The sequence below is a fragment of the Rhododendron vialii genome, chromosome 6a (assembly GCF_030253575.1).
Source record: "Rhododendron vialii isolate Sample 1 chromosome 6a, ASM3025357v1".
NCBI classification, from domain to species: Eukaryota; Viridiplantae; Streptophyta; class Magnoliopsida; order Ericales; family Ericaceae; genus Rhododendron; species Rhododendron vialii.
The window spans coordinates 725,925-743,179 of record NC_080562.1 but is presented as its reverse complement, the minus strand read 5'-3'; the positions used below and the strand labels follow the sequence as shown (position 1 = coordinate 743,179).

The window sequence follows — 17,255 nt, the reverse complement described above, 5'->3', positions numbered from 1 at the left end:
ACCCTTGCGGCGTGATGAAAGATTTTAGGGCAAAAAAAAATGAGATAAAAGATCTCGCTCTTGTGGCGAGATAAAAGAGAAAAGATCTCACCAATGTGACGTGATAAAAAAGAGAAAAGATCTCACCCTTGTGGCATGATAAAAGATTTTAGGGTGAAAAAAAATGAGATAAAAGATCTCGCTTTTGTAGTGAAATAAAAGATAAAAGACCTCACTCTTATACCGTGATAAAAAACATTAGTGCGGAAAAAAGTGAGATAAATGATCTCACTCTTGCGGCGAGATAAAAAGTCTACCCATTTTGGTGCGCAGTCTAAATTTTCACGTGGATGGGCTGGTACTCATTTAGACAGACTTTGAAAAGTTATGTGAGAAAAACGATGTCGTTTAAGAACTTTGAAAATTTTTTTTTTCTTTTTTACAAAAGGTAAGAAGATAAGCCCTAATTACACTTTATCCCAAATTTTTTTTACGTTTCATCTTCATCTTCATGCCCAAAAAGATCGAGAGAGAGAGAGAAGGCAAATCCCACAACTGGGTTCCACCGGTGCCTAGTTGTTTCTTCGACGACGGACGGACTATTCCACTAGTGTCTGATTTTCACATAGGCGAGCTGTGATTTTTATGGTTTATTATAGTAGTGTAGTTATTTCGAATGTCTTCCAAATATTTGTTTGACACATTAGGTAAAAAAATAATTATATTATTATGGCTAAACCTTATCTGAAAATGATTAAAATGAAATTCAATATAAACACAAAATTCATGTGAAATGGTTAGTTTATAAATAAAAAAAAATCTAAAATTTGTCTATAATATTATAATCAGCTGGTTGTGATAATTTTCATAAAAGTATAAAGCTCACACTATAACAAAAAACACTATTGTCTACTAAATTTACTAGCTAAAATTAAATTTTTTGCCCCAAGAAAATCCTTTGGTGACCAATAACTAATTTTGATTGGCAAAAAATCTATTGTCATATTTTTAAAATTTTTTAAACAATGTTTATATATGTATTTTTATATATTTTAATATCATGTTAGTTGCATTTCAAAAGATTCAGCAAATTTTAAGGGGGGAAAAAAAGTTTTCTCACTTTAGAAAGTAAGTATAAATATTTTTGTTTTCCTAATATAACAGAAGTTCTTGACTAGCTTAGTGGTAAGGGCTTGGAAAATCAATTAAGGGTGCGTGGGTTCGAAACTTGGCAATGACAATAAAAGATGGTCTAGTAGATACAAAGAAAAGATCACGCGCAATGGTTTTCCATCTCAGTTTATGGTGTGATCCTTTTGAACTTTCAATCACGGTTATAGACCGTGATCTAAACTAATATACAATCACACCTAAAAAAGAGAAACAATCACCCCCAAAAGAAACAATCACAGCTTATAACCGTGATAAAAGAGAAACGATCACGCCTTTTGGCCGTGATTGTTTCTCCCTTTCAATCACGGTTTATAACCGTGATTTATATGAGTGACTTACAATCACACCCATATCCATCACGGTAGCAAGAGCGTGATGAAAAACTTACAATCACAGCCAATAGCTGTGATCTTTATGGTTTATTGTAGTAGTGGGCTTTTGAAGACCTATAAATGTTGGGTGGGGTGGTGTTTCCTAATTTTCTGATTTCTACCCAATCGACGGAGAAACTGAATTGTGAGTTGCTAGAACGTGGATGTGGAAAGTGGAGTTTGGTTCCTTGCCGTTTTCAAGACTTCTTTGGAAACAAACAATGAAGTGGATGGATTGTGGAAGAAGATTAACAAAATGAACTTTATTAATCTCTATTATAAAACAGAAGGGTGTGGGGACAAGTTGTTGCAATGGCTCAAATTTGTTTGATCCAAGGGTTGAGATGCAGTTTTTCACATTTTATGAAAGTATCCACATTTGCCCTTCATATTACATAAATGCCATCTGTGTGTGTGTGAAAACAAAGAATGGGGGAAGGAAATTCTCATTGCTTCCTTTCTACAAGACCTTTCCTCCCCTACGGGTAGATTGTCTTCGGGGAAGGGTTCTCCCCTTGGACTGCCGAGCACTGGGACCGTCCACCGTCCACTCCTCCTCGACAGTCAAACCCCTCAGGAGAAATCAAATCGGGAGAGGTATTTTTTGTTGCCCACCATGTGTTTGTTTTGTATACACTTCCTCCAAAATCTGGAGAGGTATTTTCTGTTGTCCACTATTTGTTTGTTAAATACTCTTTTCTATTTTGTAAAGCTGTAGAGACTTTGTGAGGGTTTTTTTTTCTTTCCATTTTTGAATGGTATTCTGCATAATTTCGTGCGTTGCTAATTTTTTCACTACACTGTTTGCATATTCACTTACTTCATATCAAAACCCCTCGGGAGAAATCAAATAGGGAGAGGTATTTTTTGTTGCCCACCATGTGTTTGTTTTGTATACACTTCCTCCAAAATCTAGAGAGGTATTTCTGTTGTCTACCATTTGTTTGTTAAATACTCTTTTCTATTTTGTAGAGCTGTAGAGACTTTGTGAGGGTTTTTTTTCCCCCTTTTTGAATGATATTCTACATAATTTCGTGAGTTGCTAATTTTTTCACTACACTGTTTGCGTATTCACTTACTTCATATCAATAAAAAAAAATAAAAAATCTTTGCCGTTCAAAAAAAGAGAGGTTAATTTTCAGCAAATTGTAGCTACCTAAAAATTGAAATAATGTTTTGAGCCACTATCAAGATTCAAATGGTATTTCAATTTCAATCGGTATGAGTAGTGTCGTAGACACGGGGTGGGGTGGGTAGTGCCGTAGGCATGGGCAAACACTAGTCTCTAAAGTAGAAGAACAATCGATTAAGATAATCGAGTGAATAATTACAAGTTATAACTACTCCTAGAAACGAAAAGATAAAGACTTGTTGGCGTTGTTTGTGTGTCCTTCAAACTGTCTTGATCTTGATTATAAATAGAGGCCTTCTTAAGTTTGAATTTGAATATTTCCTCCGAGGTGGCAGTTGAATTCTTCTTTCCAATTCTGACAAATAACTTTCACGTATAATGAGAAATCCACGTCTGGAAAAACTGCCTCTTTAATCGTGGCTAACTGCTCCTTTGATCATGAGAGAGTTGGATATACTCCCATCTGACACCTGTCACTTGATCGACGGAAGAAACAATCTATATAATATTCATTTAATACAAAGAACAAGCCATGAACTAGTCTTTTGACGGGTAAATAGCCCTTAAAACTTTACTATAGTTTTATTGACATTAATTAGTTTATTCAACTCAAACTTGCTTTATATATGGTGAACCGAGATCACCTTTCATCTTTCCGATTTTGCCCTTGCCACGTGTCATCCAATCGACGGGTAAAAGAAAATCACAGTTATGGAGCAAACAAGTGGCACCCCCAGTTCCGAAAAACAAATGTTTTTTTTTTTATACTAACGAAAATCGATTTGGTACACGTTGGTATTCTAACAACTTGATTTTTCACACAAAAACATGAAAAACAAATGATTGCTTTCAAATAATAAACGGTGGGGATCATATGAATATATAATGTCTTTATGACTTTCATTTAAACACCATGAGATAGTTCAACCAAAAGGTTTTTTCCTTTTCAAAAAATTAAAATAAACTCAAGACAAAGCTAATCTTGTAATACACTTTTCTTTTGTATTTTTACGAAACACATACAACAACAATTATTAGCGTACTTCCATCGAAAAGTGGCATCCCCTCAGCCAAATGGCTATATTGTTAAAATCTTCAAAATCTCAGCGGATATCATAGTCTTCCAGCAGAAATCCTATTGGTACCGACGGTACCCATAGGGAAAATGCACCGACGGCCACCGGACGGCCGTCTCCGGTCACCGGACGGCCGATCCGAGCCGTCCAAAAATTTTAAAAAATAAAACCGAGTGGCCTTACGCGAGAATCAATGGCATCCGAGGTGTGTAGGGTACTTGATCCGAGTACCCCTTTTTCGTGTATATACACGTATATACAAATATACACGAAAAATGGGTGCTCGGATCAAGTACCCTACACACCTCGGATGCCATTGATTCTCGCGTAAGGCCACTCGGTTTTATTTTTTAAAATTTTTGGACGGCTCGGATCGGCCGTCCGGTGACCGGAGACGGCCGTCCGATGGCCGTCGGTGCATTTTCCCTATGGGTACCGTCGGTACCCATAGCAGTACTCGTCTTCCAGCCTTTATCATAACGATCGAAATGCCACGCGTTTCTTGTAGCTCTTTTTCACTTACGTGTTCTTTTTTTCGTTTCTTTAATTTTTATTTGTTTGCTGTTGTGTGCAGAAAGTGATAGGATTAAAGTATTAAACATACGTTTTAAACATAAGGTTTTCATTTTTTAATGTTTTATCAACTCACATACCCTTACCCTCGACTCTTAACAATTATTTGGTGGTCTCGAAGCACCGTCACGTGGTACCCAACAGCCGTATATATCCACCACACGTTTCTGTGCGGGTCCGTATGAACTATGAAGTGTACTACAAGACCACGGAATAAGTACTCAATTCCTTGAATTCCAACAACAATCATTTTAGAACCACAAACAAATACACAAACCCACGCACAGTAATCGTAGAGCTCACACACACTTAAAGCGTGCAATGTGTGCAGGGCCCACATGCATTGCAGATGAGTTTGTGTGTTTTATTTGCAGTCGTAGAAGTTGATGTAGGAAAATAGTGTGAAAAAACAATAAACGATTTTACTAATTTCTGAAAATTACAACATAAACATGAATTACAAAATTACAGAATATGAAATGTAGACATAAACTGTAAAAGAGAATTAGCAATTCCAAACCGAGACCCGTTTTGTTCAACGGTGCCCTTAAGACAAATTCGCCGCCTCACCAGTGCTGGAGGTTGTGTCGGTGTTCGTCTCCCAGGGTTGACTCGGTTACCACTCAGCCGCCGGAGCACCGCCGTAGACTGCCCGTCGAACCAACTTGTGTCTGTACTCTCTCTCTCGAAAAGAATAATTGTATTGCAAAAGAATGCTTTGGATTGTTTTCGGTCTTTTGAAACCAAAGGTAGAAGTCTCCTTTTATAGCTGAAGGAGAAACCTCTGCCATGAATGCTGCAATGATGGAGGAGCCTCTCAATCAATAGGGGAATTGATTTCGCTATTCAATTCTAGAATAAAACTGATACAGTTATTATTCTCGAAATTGAATACACAATAATGGGTAATAACTCTGGGTAATTACCCAGCTTTGACCATTCAACCGTGCACTGTTGTCGGTCCGAAACCCATTTTGAGAGACAATTTCTCATTCATCCCTCAATGGAATTTGGGCCCACCTCGCGCAGTGTGGGTCCCACCAAATTCTCTTTGGTTAAAATTCCATTTTTCCAACAGTTGATATATATAACCCGGAAGTTAATACGGATCAGTTCGATGGTTACAAAACAAAGGAATCCACCCACGTCTTTGTTCAAAACCACCAGGATTATGCATTTAATTTTATATTTTAAGCCGCCCACGTGTCAGTGTGTGTATATTTATAGTGTAACCACCTTAAACCGACTGAGAAGCCAAAAGACAACGCCCACCGAAGCAACTCTTCCTTCTTCATTATCATCTTCTTCTTCTTCTCTTCTCATAATTGTTGCATTTCTTCATCGCTTGGACCGATAAAATGTGCATTGCAGTCTTCATTTGGCAAGCTCACCCTCTCTACCCATTTCTCCTCTTGCACAACAGAGATGAATACCACAACAGGCAACTCTCTCTCTCTCTCTCTCTCTCTCTCTCTCTCTCTCCTTATGCATGTTTGATGATTTCCACTTATCCAGTGTTTAGCTTTTGAAGCTCACCTTAAGTGCGTCAACTAAGTAAACCTCGCAAATAAGAACCACTATGCAAAAAATCAGATTGATTGAAAATATATCAACAGATTCAACTTGCGCAAGAAAAAAAATGGACGGCTTCTATGATTTGAAACTAAGCCAATTATTCTCTCCTTCACAAGTGTGATCTATTCATGCATGATGCAGCTACTGATATTCAATCAAGCTGTTTTTTTTTTTTTAATGGTCGTTTGAATCTCTCTTGCGAGCCCGGAATGCGTACGCAAAAGCTGAAAACTAGACGGCACTGGAGGATTGGAAGACCGGAGGTGAGCTGGATCCTTGGCTTGCGAATGACGGGTTTGTTGTTGATGATTTTGTGTTTTCAGGCCTACGAAGCCGGTGGCATGGTGGGAAGGAGGGGAGATATTGGGAGGGAGAGATGAGGTTGCAGGGGGGACATGGCTAGCCTGTTCAAGAGGAGGGAGACTGGCTTTCATTACTAATGTGTTGGAACTTCATGCCCTTCCTGAGGCCAAAAGCAGAGGAGACCTCCCTGTGCGTTTCTTTGAGGCACGTACCAAAACTCACTTCAATGGTTAGGCATTCATGTAATCCTACCACATGATCAAAATGAAAATTCCACAAAAAACATGAGATTACATGACTTGCCCAATGTGTTCATAGACGCTGTAATCGAAACAAGAGCTTTCTGTAACCATAAAACGTTACTGTACAGTACTATCAAGCTCCGCACTTTGCAAGATTGATTTGTTTTGGGCAACAAATCGTTGCCCCTCGAACTCCGGTTAACTTGTTATAAACGCGTGACTTGGTGTACAGCGGTGTTCTATCAAGCTCCACACTATGCGAGATTAATTTGTTTCGTTTCAAAGATTATAAAAGCCTGTAAATTGATTTTTGAAATGATGAATGGTGGGTTTTGCAGAGCAGAAAGAGTCCTAGAGAATTCGCGGAGGAAGTTGCCAGAGAAGGGCATCACTACAATGGGTTTAACCTCATAGTGGCTGATCTTTCCTCCAAAGCAATGGTCTATGTCTCCAACAGGCCAAAAGGGGAACCCATCTCGATTCAGGACGTTCCCCCGGGTACTCATGTCCTCTCAAATGCAAAGCTCAACTCGCCTTGGCATAAGGTCAGCATATATACGTTATATACATGTAGAGAGAGAGAGAGAGAGAGAGAGAGAGTTGATTATTGTTCTCCTTCTATCTTCCAGGTCCAGCGTTTGGAACTGAATTTCAATGATCTGGTTGGAGAATATGGTGAAGGTGAAATTCCAGTGAATGAGATGGTGGAAAAACTGATGAGAGACAGAGTCAAAGCTGAGGAAAGCAAGCTGCCTCGCATTTGTTCACCGGATTGGGAACTAAGTTTGAGCTCCATTTTTGTTGAAGTTGACACACCACTGGTACGTATCACTGTCAATTACTCTCCCATTAATGTAAGGCAAATCCCAACAGAAACTTTTGTTAAGGAACCATTAATGATGCTACATTATTTGCCAAAAGTGAACCAACTAACTTATTGATGGTGAGATGATCATTAAATGAGTCATCAAATGGTTGATGTAATTATTCAGCGTTCCCGAACTATTAATTGGCAAGTGGCGTTGTCTATGTGTAGGCTGCAAACAAGTCGAGTCAAAAATTTGTTGTGTTTGAACTCAGCTCGTTTACTGAAAGGGTTAAAAACTCGAGCTCAGTTCATTTACTGAACAATTCTCTTTAAATGAGCCGTGCCTACTTTTTTGAGCCGAGCTTTGGAATTTTAAACTTAGATTGTTTACTAAACAAGCCCAAAACTTGAGCTCAAGCTTGGCTCGATTCGAGCAACTCGGTTAGTACTAAAGAATGCCATGGGGTGGAGTACCATAATGAATTCAAAATTAAAAACACAAACAAATTGCATTCATTGTTAGTACTAAAGAAGTGCCTATATGGGGTAATTGTCTGTCATGCACAGGGGCGTTACGGGACTAGAAGCACTGCCGCGTTGACCGTTACAGACGGAGGGGAAGTGAACTTCTATGAGATGTATTTGGAGAGTGAAAAGTGGAGGGAGCAAACAGTCACATACCAGATAGCTAAACCGAAAAAGATGGACGCAGAAAGGATGCCATAGATGTCTGCATCTCTAGGAAATAAGTCTGCCATGGTATATTATGCGCTCTCTTTCGTGGTTTCTCTATTTGAGCTCTACAGTATTAAAGACAGAGTAACGAGGTTACAGGATCTGCTGTATTTGTAATTCCTAAAACTTTTAAGCAAAGATCTATGTAAGCTCACCTTGTAGGACTATACTCATAAAATTACATCTTTGCATATATACGTATTGGCATTCAACATTCAGAGGCGGGCACCAACATATGACCTGAGGAAATGCATGATTTCTTTCCTTAAATTATCCCTAGAAGGAGGGCAGACTAGAACCTGTGACCTGTTTGCACACTCAAATTTCAATCTCTCAAACTAAAAAGTTATGCAAACAAATGCCCACCCGGTAGTGTTTTAAGGAGCCGATCATGCCAAGAAGTTTAAAATTTAAATACTCCTCTCATACATTCCAATACTATATCGCAAATATCCAGATCATGGACACTTTTTTCCCTTTAACCACCATCCGTAGTTAGCAGTTTCCATTTAAACTATACAAAATACACCAAAGCCAAGAGTTCATACGTTTCAGAGACTGGCCAGAGCAGTGAGTGAAACCCAAGTAGGTCCTTTTTAGATCCGCAGATATCAAATTCAGCTGTAAAATAGTTCTCGTTAAGCAAATTGATAAAATGACACCCTAAACATAAACTTGATGCCACCGTATTTGCTTCCGTTTACTACGGTACCAGCCCGGAAATAATGCAGGTACCAAACAAGACTGGTATCATTTCATAAACTGCCTCATGTTTGGAGAAACAATACTATCTGTTAAGACATCAGTATAACCGTTATGGTGAAAGGGACCATGAACAAAACTACATATTGTTGGTTCAAGAATAACAAGCCTACAAGCTGTATCTCCATTTAGTCAACCATTGAAAAGACTCTAAAATTTTGATTTTGCCGAGCCTTGTGGAAACTTTCATGACTGCTTCACTGTCCAGCAAGCTTAAAGAACGACTCTTTCAAGCCCTTCAAGTAAGGGTAACACAAGCAAATGTAAGATTTTTCCACTCATTGAATCCGCTTTCAGTTCCAGAGTATAGTTGTCATTCCATCTTTCAGAGTAATATAAGCTTTCAAGGGAATTCCAGCTTCTCATTCAATGGCCCCAAATTTGCGTCAATCTACTAAGCAACAAACAAGTCAAACCACGGCAAATGGTAATGGCGGATTGCTTCTACCACATCCGCTTCAAGACCTATGTTGGTAAGGCCCTCAAAAACATAATCATCCGAAACATGTAGCAGTCGTTTCGAAGTCCAACAGAGGCTCTGCAAAATCAACTCTGAAAAACCCTTATGAGTAAGTTCGAGACTGTACAAGGGCAAAAAGAACAACTATATATTCCATGTCATTTCAAATTTCACAACATTTCAAATGGATTACATATATCTTGAATGAATCTGCCACATTTTTCTATGGCATGAATCCGAGTTAATCAAGGAGATGCAATTACCAGCGAGATATACACGTACTCCAAAGAAAAAGTGGAACGCTGGACCAGATTTAAACATTATCTGACTAGCAAATAAAATAGGCCGACCAAACATTAGTCCCCCTAAAAGTTTGAACCTTGCAACGACCGAAACTAGACAATTTCGACCAATCAAAGGAATAAAGCCACGGTATTGCTCTCCCCCACATTGTCATTCTTAAGAGAGAAAAGACTAACTGCGTACAAGTTGTTCGATCTTGAAATTTCAACTTATTAAGTAGACAAAATGATTACCCATGAAAAAATGGAATTTTCCGAGAATAACCTTAACGTTTTGATATTGGATGAGAGTGCACTCTCTCCATAGAGAGGGTATTAATGGAATATTGCAAAGTCAATTTAGATTTGGACAACCATTTTAGGTCATAGAATAGAATAAACGGAGACAAACAAATTGGGACGGAGGGAGTAACCAACAATACATAAGCGTATGGGGACAAAAACAATCCCTTTAATTAGAGCACAAAGACAGCATAAGTCGTGTACGCGTCAACAGGAAAACTTACCTGATGTTCAGAGATCAACTGTAAGCCATCATATGCAATCTTTGCACCAACATACCCAAGACATACAAAGCACGAAAAAAAACTTACCTGATGTTCAGAGATCAACTGTAAGCCATCATATGCAATCTTTGCACCAACATACCCAAGACATACAAAGCATGAAAAAAACTAACCAAAAGGATCATACCATCACAAAGAGTTACACAAGTCAAAGTTGATTGATGTGAAGCTTCCCTAGACCTAAGAGATTGGAACACGCAACAATATAAACTCAGACCGCATGAACATGCCTCTAGAGGTGGAGGAACAAAGCAATTGTAGGTAGTAGGCTCTCCTCTACATCTATGTTACATGGACTCGGGTGCGAGTATCGGGTGCCGGTGCAAGTCTAAGCGTCGGACCTTCCTAAACTTAAATCTTAGTATATGTGCATATGTGTCCTCAACTTGGGTACGGGTACAGGGACGCGTCTTGAACTCTTGTTTGTATTATATATTACATTTTCTCAAATTATGTACCGTAAACTACGTTTACAAATGTATTTAAACAAGAAAGGGTTAAGAAAATTATGTTTTTGCTATTTCCCTATTTCCTATCCATGTGAAATACTTGAAATATTGTTTTTCTAGCTAATTTGATATTCCTTTTCTATAAGTATCTTAACAATTAGAGGATCCGAATATTCAAAAGGATACGGGTGTCGGACACATCAACACAGGTACTTGAGCAAAAATGAAGGATCCATGTAACATAGCTCTACATCACCACTCCCAACTGAAAGAAGCGGTAACCCATAAGGGACAAACACCGATGCATGACATGACATGCAAAATATAACTTAAAAAAGTTCCTTTAACAAGATGTGTGTAGACAAGGGCATCAGTCACGTAGACTTGTCAACAAGGAACTTACCTGAAGTTCAGAGATCAAGAGCCATCATATGTAGTCTTTGCACCAACAAACCAAAAAAACTAACAAACACGACACAAGAAATAAACACCGAGAGAACAACGTATGCCCTACAAATGCGTAGAGATTCAGAAGTCAAAAGTAAATAACAACTCATGTGAAGCTTCCGTACCTAGACCTAACAATTGGAGACATGTAACAACTAAAACTGAGAACATTTGGACATGCCTCTAGACGTGGACAAACAACTCCTCTCCATCGTCGTTCGAAAGAGGAAGACAAGAACCGTTTAAAATGAAAATCAACATTCACAGGAATATGCCCCCCAAAAAAAAAAAATTTCAACAAAAAATGGGTGCAAAGAGAAGGGCATCAGTCGTGTAGATTTGTCAACAGAACTTACCTGAAGTTCAGAGATCAAGTGTAAGCCATCATATGCAGAGTCTTTGCACCAAAATATCGATTACACTACTCAAAAATCAACCCCGAAAAAATGTCGCATGACATACAACTACGAAGGGATTGAGAAGTCAAAAACATTATTCAAAACTCCCGTGGAACTTCCCTAGACTTCAACTGTGAAATACTATGTAACAACTAAAACTCAATGTATCAGCCCAAGAGGACTTGCCTCCAAGGTGAGGGAACAAAGCCACTGTAGTGTGTACGTTCTCCTCTATATGTTGGGAAAAACTACCCGAAACACCATGAATATTTTTCCCTGCAAATAGAGAATAGGCTAAATTATCGCAACCACAATAACCAACAACAAGCAATCTAGGAGCCGAAAAGTAAATAGTAACAAGTAAGCAAACCACGAGACACCGGAATTTTTATGTAGTTCCCTTAAATTAGAGGTACGTCCACGGGAGCGTAATCGCTGCCAAATCTTCCACTAATGATAATAGGGTTAAGAGTTCTTCCCTAGCAAGCTACTAGAGGCGTACAAACATCACCTAAGGTGGATTTCAACAATATCAACAAAATATAAGTATAGGTCTCACCAAATATGGATATCCCAAACTCCTAGATGCCGAAAGAAACTTCACAATCCGCTCCGATCAACACGTAGAGCTCGACGACGTGAAGAACATACTAAAATCTCATCAAAATCGAAGTAGCAACGGTGGCCCGATCTTGACTTGAACTAAGAAGCAAAACCCTCACTTTTTCTCGGCAGCTCTCTGGAACTCTCTGTTTCTCTCGAAAAAGTAGCAGCAGCAGTTCAACTTCAGAGAGCCTACTGACTTCATTTGTAGTAATTCCATAAAGAAATTACAAGGTCTCCCTTTGCAATTCCAAGAATAGCAAGATAACCCCATATCTTTTTGGACTTAATAAGTAAACCCTCTTGTGGACCCACCAACATCTACATCATTACTCCGAACAAAAAAGAAAACCAGCCATGAGGGGCTACCCATCTGATCAAAAGTGAAAAGAATGACAGCAAATACCATAAACAACAAAGGTAGTGTTTGGTTGGGAGTTTAGTTTAGTTTTGGTAGTGGGTAGAGAGAGAAATAGAGTAATGAGTGAAGATAGGGGTAATGATTTGAGAGAGATGTGAAAGTAATAATTGGAGAAATAGGGTAATGATTGGAGAAAGAAGTAGGATAATGATTGAAAACAAAACTAAAACTAAGTTGAGAACCGAACAAGCCACATCGTGCCTCTTGATTGTAGCATGCTGGTTGACAAGGAGATTTAAAGCCCATAAACTTCTCTTCCAGCAAATTAGACACAAGCCTTGCTATATTAAACAAAATTAACAAGCCAAATTCAAACGAAGTACATATCGAAAGTTTGGGTTCATAAAATTGAAACCTTCAAAAAAGAGCATAAAACTGTGACGACCCAAATCACGGATAGTGATAATAAGTTGGTATGCTGAGATTCTCACCGAATACCTCTATATATTCCATCAATCCACGAATGAGTACAAAACATAGGTGCTTGGTTTCTGATGAGAGTGACAAAGTACGGAGAATGCGCTGAAACAGCGGCAGTATAAGAAGGCGCGGGTTCCTCTAGCTGGCGGCTCGTGTATGATGGGTGAAGCCTTAGAAGGAGTATTTGTTGAATCAAGTGCAAGTTTTACGCCCTTTTAGGCTAAAATAAAAATTTATAGTCTGTATTTATGTTCATTATTCATTTGAATTTTTAAAATTAATAACTATATGTTGACAGGATGAATATAATTTGAGAAATTACTCACTTCGTCCCAATTTATTGGTTCTTTCGGAGATTTCAACTTATTAGGGGAACATTATCATTGCACTTATCATTTTTTTATTTTCTCTTTTAACAGTTCAAAACATCATAATTACATGTATTTAATTTCAAAAAGTAAGGGTAAAAGAGTAAATGTACTAGTTTTTCCCCATTATTGTCAACCATGACAATAAATTTTAGGATAACAAAAAGTAACAATTGAGACTAAAAATTGGTGACGGAGGAAGAACTATCAAAAGATACAAAATAAAAATAAAAATAGATAAAGACGAAAAAAGTTAAAAACACTTGTCTGTATTTTTTCTTTAGTATTGTCTTAGTTGAATTTTTTAAATTTTAATTTCTATTTAAATTTTTTTTATTTCTCTTATCAAAACGAATAAAATCGAGTATATACCATTCAATCAAACTCGCTATAATTATAAATTGGAATGCTTTTCTGTTCCAATAATAAACTCGATGGACCGAGAGCCCAAAATGGGCTTCGTTGAGTTTGTAGAGATAGCAGGGCTGGTGCTATTGAGTCCAAATCCATGTGGAAAGTAGATAGCGTTGCTGATTCCATTGGGCCCAAGCTCGACTGGGCTTCTTTTAAAGTAAGGGAAAATGACGGCCAATGGCATGTTTTGATAATTAATACCCGTCAAGGACATTTTCAGTATTAATAATTGTTCTTGGCATGTCCTTGGAGGGTATTAATTATCAAAACAAGTCCAGAGCGGTCATTTTCCCTTAAAGTAAAGTAGAATTTGGATCAACTGGGCTGCGAATTTACTCCTAGAAACCCCCAAATTGAAAACATGGAGTCTTGGACTTGGTTGAGCAATGACAAAGTTCAAGCTATCTACACGTGGAGAGGTCCTATCTTTGGCTATGAAATAAGTGCACTAGGATTCCGAACAAATAGTGATGTGATATGGCGGGATAATATTCTCTAACGGAGGTGATGAAATATCCCACATGCTCTTCCATTTTCACCCAAGGAATTTTTGGCCATGTGAGCAACTATCAGTGAACGCTTATATTCCATAAAGTTGTATATTCGAATTCCACGAAAGTCAAACATTTCAAATCTTGGAGCTTCCGTAGTGTCTGTCAGATTGTTACTTCAGAATCTCAAAATTAATTGAATTGCGCGCAAGCTAATCCGACCATCCAGTTATTAAGGCTTCGTTTGGAACTTTAGGAAAGTAAAAGAAAAGAGAAGGAAAATGATAGGGAAGATTTATTATTCACTAAATTTAAAAATTTTATTTTTCTCTCTCTTTCTCTTCTAACCAAACAATTAATTTCCATTTCTTTTCTTTTTTTCCCCTTGAGTTCCAATAAAGCCTTAGGCTTTGTTTGAAATATAAGGAAAAGAAAATAGATGGAAAATAAGAGGAAAAATTTTGCTATTCATTGAACTTGAAAATTATATTTTCTTCTTTTTTTCTCTTTCAACCAAACAAAAAAAGGATTTTTTTTTTATTTTCCTTTTTTTTCTTTTAAGTTCCAAACAGAGCTTAACGCTCTAGTTGGAATGTGTGGAAAAAAAAAGAAAGGAAAATGAAAGGAAAAATTTACTATTCTCAAAACTTAAAATTATTATTTTCTGTTCTCTTTCTCTCCCAACCAAACAATAGGAGGAAAAAAATTTTAGTTTTCATTTCATTTCATTTTCTTAAGTTCCAAACAGAGCCTAAGGAAGGGAGAGAGAAGCAGCGTACAAGTAGCGTGAGAGCACCCGGATTGGTGACGTGACATGAAAATTCACATCCCGCCCAAACCCAAAAGCCTTTTTCATTTCACCCGCTATTGAATTTCAATTTCCCCCACAAACTCTCCACTATATCTATCCCTTCCGCCTTTCTCTCTCTTCCTCCTAGACTCCCTCCACGTCCCTCTCTTTTTCTCTCTCGCTTCCAAACCCTAAACTCTATTCCCCTAAACCACCAAGCGGTAGGGTTTTCTCGACTCCGAATCAACTATTAACCCCTTTATTCCTTCCGATTTTCATTGATTCTTACTGTTTTTGCTACCGATTTACCACTACGACTGCAGGTTTCGCCATGAAGGGAGCTAAATCAAAGGCTGAAGCGAAGGACACCAGGTAAGTTAACGATTTTGTATCGTATTAGGTTTTGCCGATAGTAAGTGTGTATGTGTCGCCTTCAATGACGTTTGGTTTGTGGCGACAGGCTTTCCGTGAAGAAAGGCGCGGTGAAGAAATCAACAAAGAAGGATAAGGACCCCAACATGCCCAAGAGGCCTCCCAGTGCTTTCTTCGTTTTCATGTATGAATATATATCTTCGCATGTACTATTTCTGGTTTCCTTTTCTGAAAGTTTGTAATGATGATTTCATTGTGTACGCGTGATTCATGTGCAAATTGTTCTATGCATAAAGATGGAATTAGGGAAATTGTGAATTGAGATCAATCTGGGACGTTACAGTAGGAAAGAGGGAGACACAGCTCTTAGCCCATTTGGTTGTACTGCTTGCTTCAAAGGGGGAGGTCTAGGGTTTGGCTCGAGTCTGGAAAAAATGTAGGAAAGAGGGAAGAACGGGTTGCATTTTTTTAAAGTTTGGGGAAAAAGTGTGAGCCTACCTCTCAATTGATGTTTGCACGTGTGTTTCGTTTATAATAGTACTGGTTATACACGATCAAATAGTTATATACTTCCCTCCTTGTTTCTGGTTTCCCTTGGTGAAAATTAGTACCTATGACTTCATTCTTTATAAGTACCTGAGTTGTTTTTTTGGTTCTTTGTTGAAGGGAGGAGTTCAGGGAACAGTACAAGGAAAAACACCCTGGAAACAAGTCTGTTGCTCTCGTGAGTAATTTAATTGTTTGTTCGGCCTAGTCATTGGGTGTTCACCAATATAGTGCTCAATTTTTTTTTGAGTAATTGATGTATGCTATTGTCGTATGTTTTGGAAATAAGGTTGCTAAAGCTGGTGGAGCCAAATGGAAATCATTGACTGAAGCTGTGAGTAGCAATTTTTTATTTTTTTAATAGATTTGTCCTTTGTGTAATTTATTCTGGATTTTACTTACCTAATGCTTATTAGAAACCAGTTTGTTAATTGAGACTGTTGCGATCATGATGTTTAGGACAAGGCTCCCTATGTAGCCAAGGCAGACAAGCGTAAGACGGATTATGAGAAGAACATGGAAGCCTACAATAAGAAACTGGTAAATTAATCAAGCCATCTCATGTCTGTTGATATTGGTTGTGCTGATTTGTGGTGATAACTGTTTCTTTGAAACATATCAGGCTCAAGGTACAAATGCAGCTGAAGATGATGGGTCTGAAGTTGATGAGGAGGATGGCAGTGGAGAGGTTTGTGAACATTTTTGGGACTCTTATTGTCTTACTAAATAAGTACTCCCTCCGTTTCAAAATGAGTGATCTTTTTGGAATTTTGTGTCATTTTCAAATGCTTATATCTTTCGGTTTATGAACTTTTATGTGATTTTGAAAACTTTGTTTAATAGAACTAATTATAATCTATCAAACAAAATTCATATTGCATATTTTTTGATATTCATATTGAAAAATATAAGCAATTGAAAATAACACGTTTTTTCCAAAAATGTCAATTCATTTTGGAACAGAGGGAGTACATTCTTGTAGTCATACTAAATTCTTGTTCGGTGTTGTTTTTGTAGGAGGAAGAGGATGACTAAATGTGGGCATGGATGGTAGCATAGTCATGTGGGCTGTTGGGTGTTCTTGTTTTGTTTTTGTCTGTCAATGGATTTGTAGTACAGGGTTAAGCTTTCCAGTAAAAATGATGTTGCCCACGTTCTCAAATTTGTTTTTCCATCTAAATAGTTGACAGAACTCATCTAACCTCCATGTGTATCCTATCTTTTGAGCAAGTAATGATTTCATATGGTGCAGTTTTTAGTACTCCTGTTTTACTTTATCTAAGTAGTACGAAATTCTCTTGATGATAACTGTGCAGCTCTTATTATTTGTTGGAAAAGGATGGAGGGATAATCTCTCTGTTACTAGTTGAACAAAAAATGCCTTGGAAACATGATGGGAATGCCCAAGAGAATATTTTGGCAGTGGGGCCAAAGTACTATAGTGAAAACTGAGGTTCTGTGAGAGGAGGGGGTGCGCAA

The 17,255-nt window shown here is 37.9% G+C and overlaps 1 protein-coding gene, 4 non-coding genes and 1 pseudogene across 5 annotated transcripts; 2 read left to right on the top strand and 4 right to left on the bottom strand.

The window, feature by feature from the left end:
- Nucleotides 1-5,552: 5,552 nt before the first annotated feature.
- LOC131330829 (uncharacterized) lies at nt 5,553-11,230 on the top strand (annotated as a pseudogene).
- Nucleotides 9,962-10,024, bottom strand: LOC131331591 (small nucleolar RNA snoR101). The gene has a single exon (XR_009201406.1). It is a non-coding gene; the product is annotated as a small nucleolar RNA snoR101 (small nucleolar RNA).
- LOC131331593 (small nucleolar RNA snoR101) lies at nt 10,040-10,111 on the bottom strand. The gene has a single exon (XR_009201408.1). It is a non-coding gene; the product is annotated as a small nucleolar RNA snoR101 (small nucleolar RNA).
- Nucleotides 10,873-10,932, bottom strand: LOC131331590 (small nucleolar RNA snoR101). Its single transcript, XR_009201405.1, has one exon. It is a non-coding gene; the product is annotated as a small nucleolar RNA snoR101 (small nucleolar RNA).
- Nucleotides 11,231-11,274: 44 nt separating the features above from the next.
- LOC131331589 (small nucleolar RNA snoR101) lies at nt 11,275-11,336 on the bottom strand. Its single transcript, XR_009201404.1, has one exon. It is a non-coding gene; the product is annotated as a small nucleolar RNA snoR101 (small nucleolar RNA).
- Nucleotides 11,337-14,939: 3,603 nt separating this feature from the next.
- On the top strand, nt 14,940-17,037 carry LOC131330828 (high mobility group B protein 3-like). Its single transcript, XM_058364558.1, has 8 exons — nt 14,940-15,079; nt 15,182-15,230; nt 15,319-15,414; nt 15,897-15,954; nt 16,066-16,110; nt 16,236-16,316; nt 16,399-16,464; nt 16,794-17,037. Exons 2-8 carry the CDS (start codon nt 15,190-15,192, stop codon nt 16,809-16,811), a joined length of 405 nt encoding a protein of 134 aa, XP_058220541.1. The 5' UTR covers nt 14,940-15,079; nt 15,182-15,189; the 3' UTR covers nt 16,812-17,037.
- Nucleotides 17,038-17,255: the final 218 nt, after the last annotated feature.

What these genes read in the sequence shown, in the direction of transcription:
- LOC131330828 (XM_058364558.1), top strand. Translation starts at nt 15,190, where the DNA reads ATGAAGGGAGCTAAATCAAAGGCTGAAGCGAAGGACACCAG. An exon ending in GGAAATCATTGACTGAAGCT is followed by an intron (nt 16,111 to 16,235) that starts GTGAGTAGCAAT and finishes CATGATGTTTAG; the next exon opens with GACAAGGCTCCCTATGTAGC. An exon ending in AAGCCTACAATAAGAAACTG is followed by an intron (nt 16,317 to 16,398) that starts GTAAATTAATCA and finishes GAAACATATCAG; the next exon opens with GCTCAAGGTACAAATGCAGC.